The 20,131-nt window shown below is 34.3% G+C and overlaps 1 protein-coding gene across 1 annotated transcript in view; it reads right to left on the bottom strand.

Moving 5' to 3' along the window:
* Positions 1-4,491: 4,491 nt before the first annotated feature.
* Positions 4,492-20,131, bottom strand: part of LOC145260584 (uncharacterized) — a 222,910-nt gene continuing 207,270 nt past the window's right edge. The window contains exons 11-13 of the mRNA XM_080118861.1: positions 14,943-15,230; positions 5,591-5,676; positions 4,492-4,631 (exon numbers count right to left, since the gene is read on the bottom strand). Of these exons, the coding sequence (XP_079974987.1) occupies positions 4,613-4,631; positions 5,591-5,676; positions 14,943-15,230 (393 nt within the window). The 3' untranslated portion in view covers positions 4,492-4,612. The remainder of the gene's footprint in view (positions 4,632-5,590; positions 5,677-14,942; positions 15,231-20,131) is intronic.

Genomic DNA, 20,131 nt, shown 5'->3' with positions numbered 1-20,131 from the left:
ATGTCTTTTTCTCATTGCAGTATGTATTGATACTCAAGGGCTGATTGCGATAACTTCAGATCTTTCATCTAAAATTCCTCTGCATTTCTTTTTAAAAAAAAAAGTCTCCTGCGTCGTCTCCAATATGTCTGATTGATTGATCGATGATTTTGAAAGTTTTATATTCTCTAAAAAGTTCCAATACACCAAACAACCAACCATAGTTCATTCCTGAGATTGATGCTGTTATTGCTCCCAGAAACCATTGTTTCAGTTGCTTTTTACAAAATAAATGTGCTGAAACCAATGCCACCTTAAAACTGCTTGCAACCTCTACAAAAAGGATCATAGAAAACACAAAAAGTCTGATGTCCAATCTGTTAAATTTAGTGTTGCTGAACAGCAGAGGCTTGTAAATAACAAACAAGCTTTTGAATAAATGTAAGACATTTATTTCAATCATTAATGGACTGTACCAGGTAATCTCAGCATTCAATAAAGCCAAACTTTTTTGCAAAGAACTTTTGTTTACATTGAAGGCCACATACTTTCATGATTTCATTGTGATTGAAAAAACTCCTAAGTGACATCCATATGAGTGTTGGCAAACTTATCAAGAACCTTGATGCCAACAACTGATCTTGACAATATTCCAGATATGCTTAAAAATCTATAGTTAGCTCCTATTCTTATAAAACTATTCAATTGTTGCTTAAAAGAGAAATATTTTTATCTTGGAAAACTTGGTTGATCTGCCAGTATTTAAAAATACTGAAACATATGCGTCTCAAAAATCTATTTTGAGCCCAACTCTCTTCCTGATTTTCATCAATGATTTTTTTAAATTATAATATAATTTTTTGATATTTATGCAAACTACACAACTGTCTAGGGCAGCACTTTGAACAGCATTGATGATCAAAATTTTGCTGATTTTCTCTTCTTTAATCTAGAACATGTAAGTGCAATGAGGAAAAATTGATTCTTTTTTTTTTCATCACAAATGTTCAGAAACTCATTTTGCCTCAGCTGAAATGAATTGCTGTCTCTAAGAAAAACCTTTGCTTCAATTACTTTCCAACGTTAAATTTCACTCTAGATCTGAAGCTGAAGACTTACCAGTTGTTGAAAAAAATGGTTGAATCATTCTATAACTCTAAAAATACCTGACTTTCGATAGAATCATTTATTTGTATAAGAATCAGAAGATGAAGTACTGTTATTTTTATTTCCATGGAAGATACTCCACTCCACTCTCTGGCTCTCATAAAATATTCACAGCAAGAACTCGTTTGACTACCACCACTTTCTTCTTCTGAATACCTAAAATCAAATTAAACTTTTATGAACAGTTTTTTTCCATAGAACTTCCCATTTGTACAACACATTACTATGGGACTGCTTTCCTGCTGATTACAACATGATCCTCTTTAAGCCCAATGTCAACAAATACTTGATGCATCCTCTTAAGTAATCTAATCCTAATCCTATCCACCGTTTCCAATCCTCTCCTAGAATTGCCATCAAACTGATCATCTTTAAGATTCACATTAGACATTCGTCATATCATTTTAATGTCATTTCTCTTCATGCAATGAATATCCTCAACCCTCCCTGGCCAGATTTCAATTCCATGCATCATCGCACTGCAAACACATGCCTGGTAAAATCTTTCATTGGTTCACAGTGATAATCTTCTGCTGGTTAGTAAAAACAAAAGTTCCTTGAACTTACACCATCCACTCATAATTCTTGCAATCACACTAGCACCTGCTCCAACCTGTGCTCCAATGTTATCACCCAAGTTAACAAAACTTCTCAACGTTCTCGATAGCTTTACTATCCACATATACTTTCTCACCATTTTCATTCATTTCCATTGTTTTCTTACACACCAACTGGTTATCCTCCCTCAACTTCTTGTGTACCCAATACTTACAAGTAGTACAAAATATTGAATTCACAAACTGAGCAGAGAAACTGTTTTCTGAGTGTTTTTCTGACACCTTAATCACTGATCAACATGGTCTTTGTAACATTCATGCTCAAATCTTTACTTTCCATAGCATTCTTCCAAGTCTTTAATTTAACAAGTAGATTGTCCATTGTTTCACAGGCAAGTACTAAATCATCAACATATGACATCACTTCTGGACAATCTGCATGAGACTTGCTTTTAAAACAAATAAAAAGCAACAACCCTGATGTACTCATACATTGAATAAATGTCACAAAATATGTTGTTAATTCTAACATGACTTTTAGCATTTCTGTACATTGCTTGAACCACCTTCACTAAACACTCATTTATTTGCCTCTAATTTGTGTAACAAATATTAAACACGTGGGTCATGTATGCATGATAGATGATAGTGAAATCTAGCAAAGGCATGAAGAGAAATGATACGAGAATGACATGATGTCTATGTGTGTGTGATGCGAGTTTTTAAGACTAACTTAGATTTGGTGACCTCAGGGGATGATTAAATCTAGATATAAAAGGGAAAAAGAGAAAACTTTGAATGAATGGATGAGAATTCTTGGGTTAGTAGATGTAGAGAGATGGGGGTGATGGTAGCCTTCAAATTGATTGAATTTTTTAGGCCAAGGAAAACATGAGAGGAAGCGTTAAGAATGAGAGATAAAGGAAAAAAAAAACAAAAAAAAACTGGTGACATGATAAATTTGTAAGTCATCCAACACATGCCAAACAGATGTTCAACTGAATATGCGGATGATGATGATGATGATGATGACTAAAAACAAGTTTCTTTTTTTTTTTCTTTTTTTTTGTAATCCTGTGAGATGAGGCTTCATTCACTTTTTTATTTTTGTAATCCTGTGAGATGAGGCTTCATTCACTTTTTTATTTTTGTAATCCTGTGAGATGAGGCTTCATTCACTTTTTTATTTTTGTAATCCTGTGAGATGAGGCTTCATTCACTTTTTTTTTATTTTTGTAATCCTGTGAGATGAGGCTTCATTCATTCTTTTTTTTTGTAATCCTGTGAGATGAGGCTTCATTCACTTTTTTTTTTTGTAATCCTGTGAGATGAGGCTTCATTCACTTTTTTATTTTTGTTATCCTGTGAGATGAGGCTTCATTCACTTTTTTATTTTTGTAATCCTGTGAGATGAGGCTTCATTTATTTTTTTTTTTGTAATCCTGTGAGATGAGGCTTCATTCACTTTTTTTTTTTTGTAATCCTGTGAGATGAGGCTTCATTCACTTTTTTTTTTTGTAATCCTGTGAGATGAGGCTTCATTCACTTTTTTATTTTTGTTATCCTGTGAGATGAGGCTTCATTCACTTTTTTATTTTTGTAATCCTGTGAGATGAGGCTTCATTTATTTTTTTTTTTGTAATCCTGTGAGATGAGGCTTCATTCACTTTTTTTTTTTTGTAATCCTGTGAGATGAGGCTTCATTCACTTTTTTTTTTTGTAATCCTGTGAGATGAGGCTTCATTCACTTTTTTTTTTTTGTAATCCTGTGAGATGAGGCTTCATTCACTTTTTTTTTTTTGTAATCCTGTGAGATGAGGCTTCATTCACTTTTTTTTTTTTGTAATCCTGTGAGATGAGGCTTCATTCACTTTTTTTTTTTTGTAATCCTGTGAGATGAGGCTTCATTCACTTTTTTTTTTTTGTAATCCTGTGAGATGAGGCTTCATTCACTTTTTTTTTTTTGTAATCCTGTGAGATGAGGCTTCATTCACTTTTTTTTTTTTGTAATCCTGTGAGATGAGGCTTCATTCACTTTTTTATTTTTGTTATCCTGTGAGATGAGGCTTCATTCACTTTTTTATTTTTGTAATCCTGTGAGATGAGGCTTCATTCACTTTTTTATTTTTGTAATCCTGTGAGATGAGGCTTCATAATTTGTGCATTCATTTTTTTTGTGAACTGTTATCCTCATCTTCATAGTTGTTGTTTCATCACGTTTTGGCCAACTCATCCTCTGGCCTTCTTCAGGTGATTAACCATGACATAGGAATGTTGAGTTTTGTAACTTATCCCCAGTCATTACTGCCTTCCATGTTTGTTGTATCACCATGTTTTGGCCAACAACAACTATGGAAGACAGCAATTATTGGGGATATGTTAAAAGACTCAGCATTCTTATCCCATTGTGGTTAATGACCTGAAGAAGGTCAGAGGATGAGTTGGCTGAAACATGATAAATAACAACTAAGAAGATGAGGATAAAAGTTAACAAAAAAAATGAATGCAAAAATTATGAAGCCTCATCTCAAAGGACCCCCCCCCCAAAAAAAAAAAATAATACCGTTCATACCTGACAATGGAAGACCAGAAAAGAACACAAAATTAGATTTATAAAACCATAAAATCTAACCTTAATTGCTGTTTGTGGCTTGTGGTGAAACAACAAAAACTATAAAGATGAGGATAACAGTCCACAAAAAGAATGAATGCACAATGTTGTTTCTTTTAAGAAATGGGTGTGAAAGGTGATAACGTAGGTACAAATAAAGGTAGAAACATATTGTTATTTCATGGATGATATAAATATATTTTATTACTATAAAAACGATATTCTATAAATGAAAATGCCCATTCACTGTTGAGAAAGAATAGTTGATTCCGAATCTGAAACGATTCTTGTGTCTCTACTACTTTTTGCTGGAATCTCTGAAAATAAAATAAAGAACAAGAATTAATAAACTAAATAAAATTAAAACATTGGCTTGGAGCAAAGTGTAGTATCAGAATAGATACTTCATTTCAGCTTTTCTGTCCTCAGTCAGAAAAGAAGATATCTTAATAGACTGACAATTTTTAATTTTGACCCAATCCAAAGCATCCTTTTCTGGAGGAGTTAGATTCTCCTCACATTGAAAACCTGTGAAGACAAGTCAGTTCAAAAAACAATAATTAATAAAATTACACAATAAAATATTGCGTGTAAGTGTGAATAATTTTTTGTAAAATGAAATTTAAAAAATTAATTGATAAATAATTTATTCAAAGTTAATTAAAAAGAAAAAGGTAATAAATTTCAGAAAAAAAATGTAATGAATAAATTTAAAAAATTTGAAAAATAAAAATTTCCTTTAGCCTTTAGCTTTTTCTCCATATTAATAAATTGTAGTTTTTTTTTATCACAGTTTATCAAGGTCAAAAGCTACTTAAGGATAAGTATTAATGGGGTGAAACTATTGCATGGTGAAATGATTCAATACAATGAACTAAATTTGATTATGGGAAAGTTCATGACAAGTGCTTTGATTTGAAGACAACTATGTTGTAATCTGTAGTGAAGGAGTTTCATGGTAATCTTGAGAAAGCGCTCTGTTCATGAAAGTTCTGACGCTAGCCACATGGAGGAAGAAGGGAAAGTTGTTTTCCGCTGTGGTAGAAAGTGAGTTCTTGTTATGAATGTCTTAAAGGGAAGAACTAGAAATTAGAGCTCAGTCGAGCACCTTCCATAGAAATAATGATAGAGTGGAGAGAGACTAATAACATCTCTTCTGTGTGAAAGGGGTTATAAGGAATAGATCCTCCCCCACTAGATTTCAAAGTTGGTGTAAAATTATATGAGTCTCCTATTCATTTCAAATGGAATAATAAAAGTGTTAAGGTCATCATACCCAAAGTAAATTTTTCCGGAACCTCGATTAGCAATTGTGTGTAATGTTTCTGTCAGTTTTGGAATATCAACTGGAATTTTCAATTCCTAAAAAATAAGAAATCAATTATAATTATATATAAAAAAATTTTAAACAAGAAAGACGGAAAATTTGAAAGCGTAAAACATTTCATATATACAATTTTAATTGTTCTACATAAACAAAAAAGTTAAATAAAAGTGCCTTATAAAAATATAACAGGATTTATTTGTGCTTACAAGTAATGCACTGAAAAATTAACAGATGTCAAGCTTCCTAGGATGTGGACTTATCAATATGATTTTGTCTCCAAAAATATGACAACAGAATAAGTTTCAATAGAAAGACTGATGTTATTTCAAAGACACTTCGATAGAACTAGAATGGAGAAAGGAACAACTGATCACATTGATATGCGTGATGTTGTTACTTCAATAGTCAAACTGAAACAAAGAAAAGTGGAAGCAGTGGCGTAGCATCAGTTTTTGCTGCCCGGGGGGGGGGGTCGTAAAATTTGACGCACCCATCCCCCTGTTAGCATATAATTACCTGTTTTGCCCCCCCCCCCTCAGCATATAATTACCTATTTGCCCCCCCCCCTCCCTGCTGGCATATAATTACCTGTCCCCCCCCCCACTGGCATATAATTACCTGCCCTCCCCCCACTGGCATATGATTACCTGTTTTGCCCCCCCTCCTACCCGGCATATAATTACATGTTTTGCTCCACCCCCGCTGGTATATGATTACCTGTTTTGCCCCCACCACTGGTATATGATTACCTGTTTTGCCGCCCCCCCCCCACACACTACTGGCATATGACAACCTGTTAAAACCTTCAAAATTCCAAAATGCCCACAAAATATTTATTTTCATTGAACTGGGAAAAAGTGAAATAAACTATAGAACCAATTTCTTGTCTTGGTGTGAAATAAATCTTCGTCCCCAAAACAGGTATCAAGTCTCCCTCCCAGGCAAGAATTTTCAGATGGACCAACAAAGAAGCAGAGGTATGTGAAAATGCATGTCACACACATATTCACACTTAACAGCATATGAACATATGGAATAGAAAGACCACTAGATGAACACACACACAACGTAACAATCCTTTATAAATAGACATGTTTTAATATATCATCTCTATTCCAATTTCAACCAATATACAACAAACGTTCATTTTATGACACGACAACGTAACAGCAAGATCACAATATTAGGGACGGAATCCTCAAGGTGGTATTTTTGTATGAAGTTCAAAAGTTCAAGAAGTCCATTGATTTTGTCTTTTCCTGAAACTTTCACAAAATACTGTAATCTCTTCCTTTCGGCAAAGAATTTATCTTTTTCTATATCTTCGTCAAATTCACCAGGCTGACAATCATAATTATCATCAAACAGATTTGACGGTGTAAGAAAAGCGTATTTACTTGCAAGATTGTGAACTTGTTGCAATCTGCAAGATATTTTTTCAGTCAACCTGTTTATGAAAGACAGCATTTCCTGTCTGAACTTAGTATCAAATCCCAGTGCCGCATCAGTCAATCGTTCCTCACCCATTCGTGTCTTTTTGCGGATATGATGCTGCATGCTTATCCCCATTTCATAGCAAAGTTTTTTTAACTCGTCAATTGCAGTGTTCACCATCTTTTCTCTATTCTGAAGAAGGCAATCTCTCATCACCGTCAGCCTGACAGAACTTTGTTGCAGATCCAGCCCCTTTTCTTGAAGATACTTTTGGGCATCATCGATTTCTGGGAGAATTGTTTTCCAAAGGCTCAGAAATAAAAGAAACGGAAACGACAATACCAAGTTGAGAATTAAAGATGCATCTGATCTTGTGGTTGTATTTTCTCCTTCTTCTGTGAGCTGTTCCAGGACAATGACGACTTCCAATAATTTTCTACCACAACATTTACAGCATCTGCTCGACTACTCCATCTAGTTTCCACAGTCCGGTCAACTGAATCAAGACGTCCCATCGATGTGTGGATGCAGAAAAGAACGAGAATAACCGGTCCAGTATGCCATAACATGTAACAGAGTGAACTGCTACAGAAGCGGTACGTAGACAAGCCAGATTTAATGAATGGTTAGTGCATGGCACAAATGGGGCTTTTGGGTTGATTTCGGAGATTCGTTTCTATACACCCGATCAGTGGCCTGCGATAATAACAGCATTGTCAAATGCCAATACAGTCACCAATATGAATCCCATCGTTCTCCAGTTCTCTCAAAATCAGTTTAGAAATGTCCTCCGTGCTTTTACCTTTCGTCTTGATTAAGCGGAGAAACAACTCCTCCACTGTCACTTTATTTTCGTCAATTTTTACGTAGCGCAACACCTGGGCCTTGTGAGATACATCATGTTTTGCCTTTTTGAATTCTTACGACTCTTAAAAAGTTAGTATTTGAAGTGAAATGAAGAGCGTTTAAAACTACTTTAAAACACCAATAAATGATTCAAGTAGGTTGCAAAATAACTTTTATAGCCAATAGGAACATTTATTTGTTGTATATTTGATTTTTTTTACTACTTTTTCGAATCTTTCTGTATTGTAAAGCAAACTCCCCAAAATAATAAAAATAATAATTAAATACTTTTCACAGTATTTCCTTATTTAAGAAAATGTTATAGAAAAATACAAGGAATGGGCATTCTTGACTAAAGTCGTCTGCAAGATGACAGCCGCGAATGGATGTAAAATATGGAACGAAATGCAAATTTTAGTGAAACGAAATTAGCGAGTCCACTGTACAGTGTACAGTCTAGCAAGAAAAAAATAACATCAAAAACTCAACTGCGGATAACAAAAACTAATAATAAGTGTGTTTTAATTTTTAAATACTTGTTTTTAACTTATGAATATGTTAATAATGAAATGAATTAACCAAGAAATGTTTTTGTTTCAACTAGACTGTAGTTTCACATAATATTTTAATAAACAAAATATACCGCAAAAATTGAATGTCATGGTCTTTTCTCTACATAATTACCAAAACAAAACAATGAAATGAAAAATAAAACAAAAGCAATGAAATGAAATAAGTAAAAAATAATGTAATCTTCCAGAATATCAAACAAAGCAATTTTAATGTCTTTTTTTAGTTAAGAATAAAATTAGGTTTAGAATATTGTAAATAAACAAATTAAAATAAAAAAAAACAACTTATCTAGTTAGGTAAAAAAGTAACTTATCTTGCCTTTGGTAACATTTTGTTCATGTCTTGTTTCAGTCATTTTGGGAAAAAGCGACAAAACTGTTTTAGTTGTTTTCTTTATTTCATTGTTTTGTTTTGGTTCTTATGCAGGACGATGAAATTCAATTTTTACGGTATCTTTTGTTTACTGAAATGTTATGTGCAACTTACAGTCTAGTTGAAACAAAAAAAAATTCTTAGTTAACTCCTTTCATTATTAACATATTCATAACAAGTACAGATTAGTTAACAATTAAAACATGCTTATTATTAATTGTTGTTATCAGCTGTCGGGTTGTTGCTTTTCTTGCTAGGCTGTACTCGCTAATTTCGTTTCGCTAAAATTTGCATTCATTCCATTTTTTGAATGCCAGAAGATTCTTCCACGTAAGATTCGTCCACGGACGAATCGTTTATTTTTGCCAAGTCGGAAAATTGGTATTTTATTGAATAAATATCAATTGAAAATACATTTTATAACCGTTCATATTGTTTTAAAAAGTGACTACCCCCCCCCATAATATTATTTGTTTTTTACTTATTTATTGTTGTTTTAAAACATGTTTTAAACTGTTTGCTTTCTACCTTGCTGGATAAGTTTTTAGTGTTTTTACTGGTTAAACTGAAGAGACGCCTTTCCAATTTTGATCGAGGTTTCTCGAGTCAGTATGGATGCTATAAAGTACAGGTTGGCTGTAGAGTGTTATTTGAACTTTTACAAACATTGTAAAGAATATATTTTATTATTTTTCAATAATCTATTTTTATTATCAATGTTTTAAAAGATTTTTTGCGTTTGTTTTACAATTCAAAGAGGTTCGAAAAAGTGCAACCCCCCAAAATACAACAAATATACAATAAATAAATGTTACCAAAGGCAAGATAAGTTACTCTTCTACCTAGCTTGATAAGTTTTTAGTAGTATTACTTAATGTAAAATGTTTATTGAGCTGGAAAAACACGTAATCGCAAGCGGCACAAGAACAACAAAAAAATAACCGATTAAAAAATACATGGAATACGCAATGTTTTGTTGTTCTCGTGCACCACTCGGGACTAGGTGTTTTTTGAACTGATTAAACATTTTATATTAAGTACAAATACTATAACTTATCCAGTTAGGTAGAAGAGTAACTTATATTGCTAATATTTGTTATATGTTTGTTGTTTGAGACATTTTCGAATCTGTGTGGCTTGTAAATCACGTAAATTTCCTATTAAAACCTCAAAAATGTGTAGAAATAAACATTGGCAAATAGCAAACAAGATCCTGAACAGAAGCATCCCAACTATCATCAATGGAGCTGAGGTAATCTCGTCAACGTCAGACAAAGCAAAACTCTTTACCATGAACTTTGCGGCTAATTCTACCCTATGTGACCAAGGCTGCCAACCCCCAGTATTTCCTCCTGTATCTGAAAATACTCTATGTGATATATAAATATCTGTGCGTGAAGTTGCCAAACTAATCAAAAACCTTGATTCCAGTAATGACGGCATTCCTATTATAATACTACAAAAGCTTCAACCAGAACTAGCTCCCATACTTACAAAGCTGTTTAAACGTTGTCTTAAGGAGAATTGCTTCCCGAAACCCTGGAAAACCTCATTAGTATGCCCTGTATTTAAGAATTAAGGTGATCGGTCATCTCCCTCTCAATACTGACCAATAAGTCTCTTGTGTGTTATGAGTAAGTTACTGGAATCTGTGTTAAATAGAGAAGTAGTCTACCACCTCAGCAAAAATAAGTGATATTCAATATGGTTTCCATTCCGCTCAATCTACAGCAGATGTGCTTTACAGTTATATCTCATAGGATTAGCGAATCTCTTGATGGAGGCTTCCTTTCTAGGGCAGTTGCTCTTGACATATCAAAGGCCTTTGATAGAGTATGGCATAACTACTTCACAAGATCTCCAGTTATGGTATAGCTGGTAATGTCTTCTCAGTTATAAAATCATTTCTATGTGATAGGTTCATAAAACTAGTGGTTGATGGACAGAAATCAGAAGCTCAGAATATTAATACTGGAGTTCCTGATCTACATTAATAATCTTCCAAATCACACCCTTAGATTATTCGTAGACATTTATGCTCACGACACTACCATCTATGGCAGTACATCAAAGACCGTTAACGACCAAGTTCTCTCTGATTCTCTCTCCTCTGATCTTGAGCATGTGGTACAATGGGGAAAAGAGTGGCTGGTTACTTTTAATGCATCTAAAGCCAAACTTCTGTCTTTACATCATCAACGTTCTGATCGCCATCTGGCATCAATTGAAATGAATGGCTTTCGTCTTGAGGAGGCTCCATGTTTTGACAAGCTCCTGGGTTTGACCATTACTCCTGATCTGAAATGGAACACGTACATCAAATCTGTTTCCAAGGTCGCTGGAAAAATGGTGGGATCCTTCTATTGATTCAGTAGATATCTCACTACTGATGCAATTCTCTACCTATATAAGAGCCAAGTATGTCCAAGGATGGAGTATTATTGCCACATCTGGGCAGGAGCTGCTAGAAAGAACTTATCCTGCCTTGACAGAGTTCAAAACAGACTTCGTATCCTAGTAAGGGAATCCCTTTTTTTTCCCTGCAACCTCTTTCTCACAGAAGAGACGTTGCGAGCCTGTCTCTGCTTTATCGTTATTTTCATGGCAAGTGCTCGTCTGAGCTCCAATCTATGGTTCCCCTTGCCAAACTTTCAGGAAAAACACTTGTCTAGCTGAAAACACTATCAATAATTTCCCCCACTCTTAATCTCTTTATCACTAACCAAAAATTATTATTTTCCTCATGGATATAAATTCAGTAAGCTTTTTTTTTGGGGGGGGGGTCTAAGCGATTATGCATAGTTTTACAACCTTGGCAGTCAGACTTTGGGTTACTCTAACGTTTCTACAACTTAAATAGTATTTGAGGTGTAGCGCTTAGTTACCATTTCAAATTATATCCCCTGATATGATGATCATAAAATCTGTTTACAGTCGATTTTTATTCTGTACTTGCTTAATGTTTCTACAATTCTCAAATTACGTAATTTTCTGTTGCTAATTTCCCATTGTATCATTTAATTATCACTGATGTTTGGAAGTATTTTTCTCGGCAAAAATATTTTGTTTAATTTTTCAATATTTTTTTGAACATTTAAATCAACTGCTTTCTTTGAAAGGTTACTTAGAAAATTTATGCAACTTTTTAAAAACTTTGTTTTACAAATAAAATAAATTTACATCGTATTTTGATGTTATTATCATTTTAGTTTTAGTGATAATTTAAAAACAATGAATATTTATCATTAGAACCAATAATGAAAAATTAAATGAAAAATTTAAAACATCGTAAATTAGTTTTGGAATCATAAATCTTTCTGATTCCGATACCTCCAAAAGTTTCGATGTTTTACAATCTTTTCGGTATAAAATTTAAGATTTTTTGTTAGCTTTTATTTATTTTTTCTATTTTCTATTTTTACCCTCGTAAAATGCCGCCCCTGACATGTACTGGAATGTAAAGTTTACAAAAATATTACTGGCAGTAATATTCTATAAGTTATCCCATCTAAACAAGAATTGCTCGATATGCAAGATAGAGCAAATAAATTAAATTGTGATTCAATGAATTTAAAAAAATCTCTCATTGAAATGAAATGAAGTGGTTGAGTTTCATATCAAAGAATTTTTATTATTCTAAGCAAGAAAAAGAATACTTTAGAAAATTAATCTCCTTAACCTATAGGGTTTCGATGTCTACCATCTCATCAGAGGAGAGAAAATATTAGCAAATATTTATAAAGGTATGCACCCTATTTGCTAAAGTCAGTGAGACATGGAAAGTCAAAGTTAAAATAATAAATTTATCAGAAGTCCTATAGCAGGGGGATTTGTAGAAAAAGGATATGAAAGTTTTTTTTAGATCCAGCTTGCTTGGTAAAATTCATGTTATGCGTTCTTTATATCCGTTTGGTAATAAGGTCCAAGTTATATATTGGGTAATCCGCATAGCTGTGTAGATATCCGAATCGGGCAAGTGCTGTACAAATTTGTTTGTGGGCCCAGCGAAATAATTCAAAGTCTGGTGGAATTCTTTTCATTAGAAATCTATATTATTTTTAGTGGGGCGAGGTGTTAATAGTAGGGAGAATAGGTAGTGGTGAATGGTATGAAGTGGGGTGAAACACATGTGCATATTCATCCCCATATACACATGAACACACATACACAAACTATACATATATACATATACATACATACACACATACACATACATACACATATACATATATATATACATATATATATACATATATATACATACATATACATATACACACATAAACACATATACATACATATATATACACAGCAGAATAGACATCTCTTTAAATAGAATTCAAAGAATCATAAAGTTTGACCGGTCGCTTAATTGAGGTTAGGTCGTGTACTGGCTATAGGACTTGGTTCGGGGAAGGAAAGAGGGGGGGCAGAAGAAGATAGAGATATAAAAATAAAATAAAAATAAAATGGAATATAAATGGAATAATTCACTTTTTCAAGATTTATCCTAGTTTCATCTCAAATCCCTTTGTCATATATATATATATATATATATATATATATATATATATATATATATATATATATATATATAAATATGTATGAATAAAAATCAATACGAAAAATATATGAATGTTTATATCTTTTCTGTATTTATTTCCTGTGTGTTGACGTGTAGGAATACAAAATTCTTTTGAAAAAAACAAGAATGTTTCCTTTAAAAGCACATGATTTTCGACCGATCCTTCGATCTTCCTCAGTGTGAATGATAGAAAACATGAGTGAGCGGGCAGAGTTAGCAGCGGGGGAAGGGGCACGGGTATAGCCATTAAGGTAAAGATCTATCTGAATATGACCCTTCCAGCATTTTCGACTTGGAATGGTCAGCAACTTGTGTGGCCTCTATTCAAAACCAAGTCCGTCCACGTCACCCCACGAACACACTCGTATACGTGAACATTGTATATACACTCGCGCACTACCACAAATGCTTCTTCACATACATATACATACACAGGATACGCGCACTCACGTTTATGGACGTGTTCACATATACAGCTGGAGATTGATGAGTAGATGAAGATGATAAGCAAAGTGGGTGCGAATTAGAATGTCTTTCCCAAAAGCTTGGACTTATGTATTTATTGTGGGTCTAGGTTGTCTGGATTGTCTGCACGTACGCACCCCCCCCACACACACACGTTTATTTATTTTTTTGAAACGCTACTGTAGATTTCGTTAATTGATATATACAAACATATAATGTGGAAAAAATAAATAAAATGAAGTAAAATAACTAAATAAACGGAGAATAATTCTTTTGATCATTTACTTAACTTTTTCTATTCTTGTTCAAACATATTAAAATTTATTAAAGTATTCGGATTGTTCTTTTTCTTTTTTTTCTTTCACACCCATTCATACTCCTATATGTGCATATACATACATACATACATACATACATACATACATACATACATACATACAGTAAGTGCTTGGTATAGAGTGAAAACATTGTTTCCAAATTAGAAGCCATCACAAAAATTGGGAGCTATATATATATATATATATATATATATATATATATATATATATATATATATATATATATATATATTCTAAAACTACATTATCTAGCGTACGGGGATAAGTATATTTTATTTAGATCAACTGCAGTACAGAGATCAATAAAAAGAAAATGCGTTTTGCTATATTTTATTAAAAATTATAGAAATTTAAATTATAAGAACAGAAATGGTATTATGAGGTTCCGGGCTTGGAGCAGGAATAGACAGGAGAAGCCAATAATTTCTGAGAAACGCCCACTTATCCTGATGACTCAAATACTATAAATTTATCAAAAAATATTTTAAAAGTGCCACCCAATCAGTGCTGAGTAGATTTTTTGGGCCCTCCTCCAAAAACTGAAATTATAAAATGTAAAAGGAAATGCGAATAATGTAATGGTAATGTAGTGTTTATGGACTCGATACAAGAGGGCATAGGATTTTTTTTATTCAATACCGGGCAACACAGAGTTTTCTTGCTAGTAGTATATATAACTAGAACTCACTCTTATAACTGCAATAAAGCCTTCTGGTGAAAGGCTAAAGGTTCCTTCCTTGTCACACTTTTTAAGGGCTTCCATCAGCTTCTGGTCTCTGATGACCACATTCTCCTGTAAGATGATTAATGGGTGACTGGACACTTCATGGTTCGGGTCAAAATCAAGAGCATCTTTGCCATAGTCCTGCTCTGTATTTCCGGAACGCAGCACATAACCATGACTGACTTGGAAATTTTCCCGCTTGCTTCTGATGTCGTTAATGATGCGGAGAAATTCGTATTCAACAGCAATATCCTGAAAGAAAAACGATTAGAAAACGTTATTCGTCGATATAATAATAATATGAAGAATCACAGCAAACAAAACATTGAATTTTTGTTTGATCAGATTGAGACACAAGTCCCATTTTTTGTACGTACATTCACCCAAACAAGACATATCGCCATTTCAATGTAAGGGGCTACTTTTTAGGGCCATATTTAGGGGAGATGTTGGTTTACGTTTCATTTAAACTTCTGCATGTCAGTATAGTCAAGGAAGCAGATAGCAGGAAGGGAATTCCAAAGTCTTGCTGTCCGAGGGAAGAAACTATTAGAGTAGGAGGCTTTCCGGCATTTAGGGACCTTTACAGTTAAAGGATGTGAGTTTGTTGCTAAGCGAGTTTGGTGCGTGTGTGTATGTAGAAGGGGCACAAGTGCAATTAGTTCATCGGAGCACATTCCATTAAAGTACTTGTAAATTAGACACACGGATGCAACATTGTGGCGATGGGACAGATGTTGGAGCTTAGCTGACAAAGTGGGACCTATTAAATTGAAAACTCTTTTTTGAACCATATCCAAAAAAGAAAGACTAGCAGTAGATATGCCAATCCAAATGTGGCAACACTATTGTATGCATGAGTGAATGGTGACTTTGTAGAGACACAGGATGCTCTCAGATATAAATAATCTTCAATCATGACAGAGGGAACCGACTGTCTTTGCAGCAGTCTTTGCAATGTCCTCAATATATTTGTTCTGTTATATTGCATATCCTTCAATATTTACATAAACAAACAGAAATCAGCAGGAGCAGTAATAGTAACAACGATGGCGGGGCTAAGATGAACCCCGTTCATCAACACAAACTAAACGATCATACCAAATGCACATTTCATAATCAAAATCTACTTCTTTCTATGTCTACATCAACGGCATTATTCGCAAATCATTCCAACAAAGAAAACCGCTAGAGGAAACCATTCATAAAAAAAGAATCGAATTCAAAGCATAAACATCACAGTCTACGTCCCTCTGGCACGTACATCGACACAAATAATTATCCTATGAAACAAGAGTACAATTCCCACTCGAATACATCCATGACTTTCAATATGATACGGACAAGTAAATGTACCCCCCAAACAGATGACTCCCTGCTGTACATTAAAATGTGAAAACTAACACAAATCTAAAATGAAATAACGATTGGGAGCAACTCATGTCTACAACTACGTCCACAGGACGAGTATAAATACAGCTGTTTTTTCGACAAGCAGGAGGAACAGGTTGGACCGCCAAGCAGTGAGGTTCGTTCCGTCAGCAGATTAAGCCAGCAGCAGCAGCAGCAGCAGCAGCCAGCCAGCCAGCCCCGCCGGTCTCATTTAATATCAGCAGCTTAAGCCAGCAGTACCACCACTAGCTAGCCATCGTCGCTCCCACAACAGACATCATCAGCAGCTATGCAGACTACCCCTCCTTTGCCACCGACTCCCAAAGCCTGCCAACCAACCACCATTCCTGTTCCAAGCAGCTTACTGATTATCTCTGCCGTCACTGGCACATAATGACAATACCAACAGCTTCTACTACGATTATATTTACCCTCAATAAAAGTTTGAACTAAACTTCTTCGTTTGTCCTTGTCATACGCTTATTTTTGTAATCTAACAAATTGGTCTCAGAGCATTCAGCAAGATAATTATGGACAGCTACACGGGTTTCACATGATCAGAACTGTTTACTCTAATCAAGGAACAGAAACAACTACTATTCCACCTAATGACGGGACCCACACAACCATTAGAGGACACACTTCGGGAGATTCAAATCGACATAGACGCCATGACGACTGCCCTAAAATCAACATCGGTAACAACAACCACCACAACAATCAGATAAACGGCGATTACAGCTTACTAATGTGCCAACAAACGATACGAAACATCATAAGACAACAGAATGCGTTCCGCCCAGGAAACAATGTGAATCAATTCCTCACGACACTAAACAAAACATACACAATGCACGTCGTATCAGAGCTAATAACCTATCAAGTTTGCAAAAGACATGCTGGACCAGGGTGTATTTCAGCAGATGCTCGACTCGGAACAAGACACGTCCTTCTTCATCCACCGAAGGAATATCTGACAACCCACGGCAGTTAGATTACCTTCTTTCAACACTTAAGCCGAGTCTAGGACTTAGAATGGTGAGAGGACGAAAAACTAACAGATTTCGCAGGCTGACTCGAAAATATACTTAGAGAGGCGGCCGTCCACATTAAGTGCAAATTTAAAAAGGACAGTAACTTTGAACTATCTATTGATGGGCTTATTTCCATAAGCAATGCTTATATTTGTCAAGAACGGATTCTTAACGGGCATTTTTTTACTCGAAGCAACCGAAGCAATAAGGAGACTCATCCTCTAAATTCCAAAGAATATGATATTACAAAAAATCGGAAGGTTCTATTTCATATATTTCATGGTTCTATATCACATGGGTGATAAGAACTGACCAATCAGATGGAACCATACTCTGCTGCCAACCAATCAGAAATCGGAACCACTTCATAAAATATAGTGAATCATTTAGAATTCCTGCACGTGACTCTTCGTCTTCACACGGGAAGGAACTCTGCTCTTTGTATCAAAACTTCTTCAAATTGGCCACAAGAAACTCTATTTTTCGTCTTCGTCTGCCAGCTTTTACAAATCAAAGCTTCTCCGGATTGATACTGCCATTTTGTTTGGAACAACTTTTCTCTTCTGAAACTAAAATGGCTTACAAACGTTTTTACATGAATGCAAATTATTTAAGGAATTTTATATTCCCTTAGTACTCTTTATTTTTTGTCAATATTATTTTGAATTATACTATCGATTTATCCTGATAAAATGATAATCGAAAGAGCTCTAAAGTTTTCCGCCCACACTATGGGTGGAAAACTTTAAAGCTCTTTCAATTATCATTTTATCAGAAATTGATAGTTTAATTCAAAATAGACTATTATATATATATATATATATATATATATATATATATATATATATATATATATATATGATTAGTTTTTTTTTTTTTTTTTTTTTGGAAAAAGAATTCCAGCAGAGTGCTCAATTAAAAGGAAAATCCAAATTTTAAGAGCGTACTTATATTTTGTGTACAGAAAGTTGTTAGTTGAGACAGGTCATTGGTACCGTCGGTTTCAAGCCCGATAATAAGGCCCGTTTAAGGTATCCTTATCAAGCTCTCTTCAGCCAATATTCGTCTATCTTATAACCGGAAGTGTGAAGTATATATACCTCGCGAATCCACGTTCAAATCTCGTTTTGTTTAATCCCCCCCCCTTTTTTTTTTTTTTATCTATCTATATATATATATATATATACAGTTGTGCCCGATATTATTCATACCCCCCTTGAAAATTGAGTTTATTAGGTGTAACTTTTGTAAGAATTTATTGTTTACGTCCATATTGATACATATTCTTAATAAACCTCTTCTGATCATTTTCGTCATTTTAAAATCTCGGGATACTTGTAATAAAAGAAATATACAGCTATTTATAAAATCTGCAATGTTCAAAAATAATCATACCCCCTTATTTTTTCAGTATTAATCGAGTTTCTGACTGTTTGTTTTCTGTTTGATTCTTATTTTGAATGCTTTTATACAACCTTTGATTAATTTCATTTCGTTTTTTGCATTTTTCAGAAATTAAAATGATATCAACTGAAAACCAATAAAAGAATAAAAATTATTAGAATGGGGAAGGAAAAAGAGCTTAGTAATGATCTTAGGACTAAAATTGTGAATTCACATAATGATGGTTTAGGTTACAAGTCAATTTTCAAGAAATTTGAGGTCCCTACAGCAACAGTACAGAGCATCATCAAAAATTCCAGAGCCACCACACAACAAACAACTTGATTGGTAGAGGAAGAAAAAGGAAACTGTCTGCTAGAGCCACCAGGAATATTGTAAGAAGTGTTAATGCAAATCCAACCACCACTAATAAGGACATTTTAGAAAATCTGGAGTCTTCTGGCATAAAAATATCAAGGCAAACATTGCAAAGGACTCTGCATGAAAATGGTCTGAAAGGAAGAAGACCAAGAAGGACTCCATTGCACACCGGAAAACACCTTGCAGCACGTCTAAAGTTTGCTAGGACCCATGTGAATTCTCCAGAGTCCGTTTTCTCAAGTATTTGGTGGACTGACGAAACAAAAATTGAATTGTTTGGCCATATGGATGCTTCTTACGTTTGAAGGAAGAAAGGAGAAGCTTACAACCCAAAGAACACCATACCCACGGTGAAACATGGTGGTGGTAGCCTAATGTTTTGGGGCTCCTTTTCGGCTAGTGGTCCAGGTAGTTTGGTCAAGATAGATGGAACCATGAAGAAGGAGCAATATTTGGAGATACTCAAGAAAAACATTAGACAGGATGCGGAGAAGCTCCATTTAGGACCAAACTGGGTCCTTCAACAGGATAATGATCCAAAACATACTGCCAAAATAGTACAAGAAATGGTTTGAGGATAATCAAATTAATGTTTTGAAATGGCCTAGCCAGAGTCCCGACCTGAACCCTATCGAAAACCTCTGGCACATATTGAAAACTGAGGTTAAAAAGCGGAAACCTAGAAATTTGAGGGATTTGGAGAACTACTGCATTGAAGAATGGTCAAAAATCAGTGTTGATGCTTGTAAAAACCTTGTTGATAAATATCCCAAACGGTTACAGGCAGTTATTAAGAATAAAGGGCATGCTATTGACTATTAGTAAGAGAGGTATGAATAATTTTGAACTAGTGCCATTATTGTTTTTCTTTGTATAATGTTTCAAACTTGCATAATTTATTTATTTGTTGAGTTTAAATTAAATGCTTATGCTTGATTTATTGTTTGAAATCCCTTTAATATT

The sequence above is a fragment of the Euprymna scolopes genome, chromosome 36, assembly GCF_053919585.1.
Source record: "Euprymna scolopes isolate OS-2025 chromosome 36, ASM5391958v1, whole genome shotgun sequence".
Taxonomy (NCBI): domain Eukaryota; kingdom Metazoa; phylum Mollusca; class Cephalopoda; order Sepiida; family Sepiolidae; genus Euprymna; species Euprymna scolopes.
This window is presented reverse-complemented; position numbering and strand designations above follow the sequence as displayed.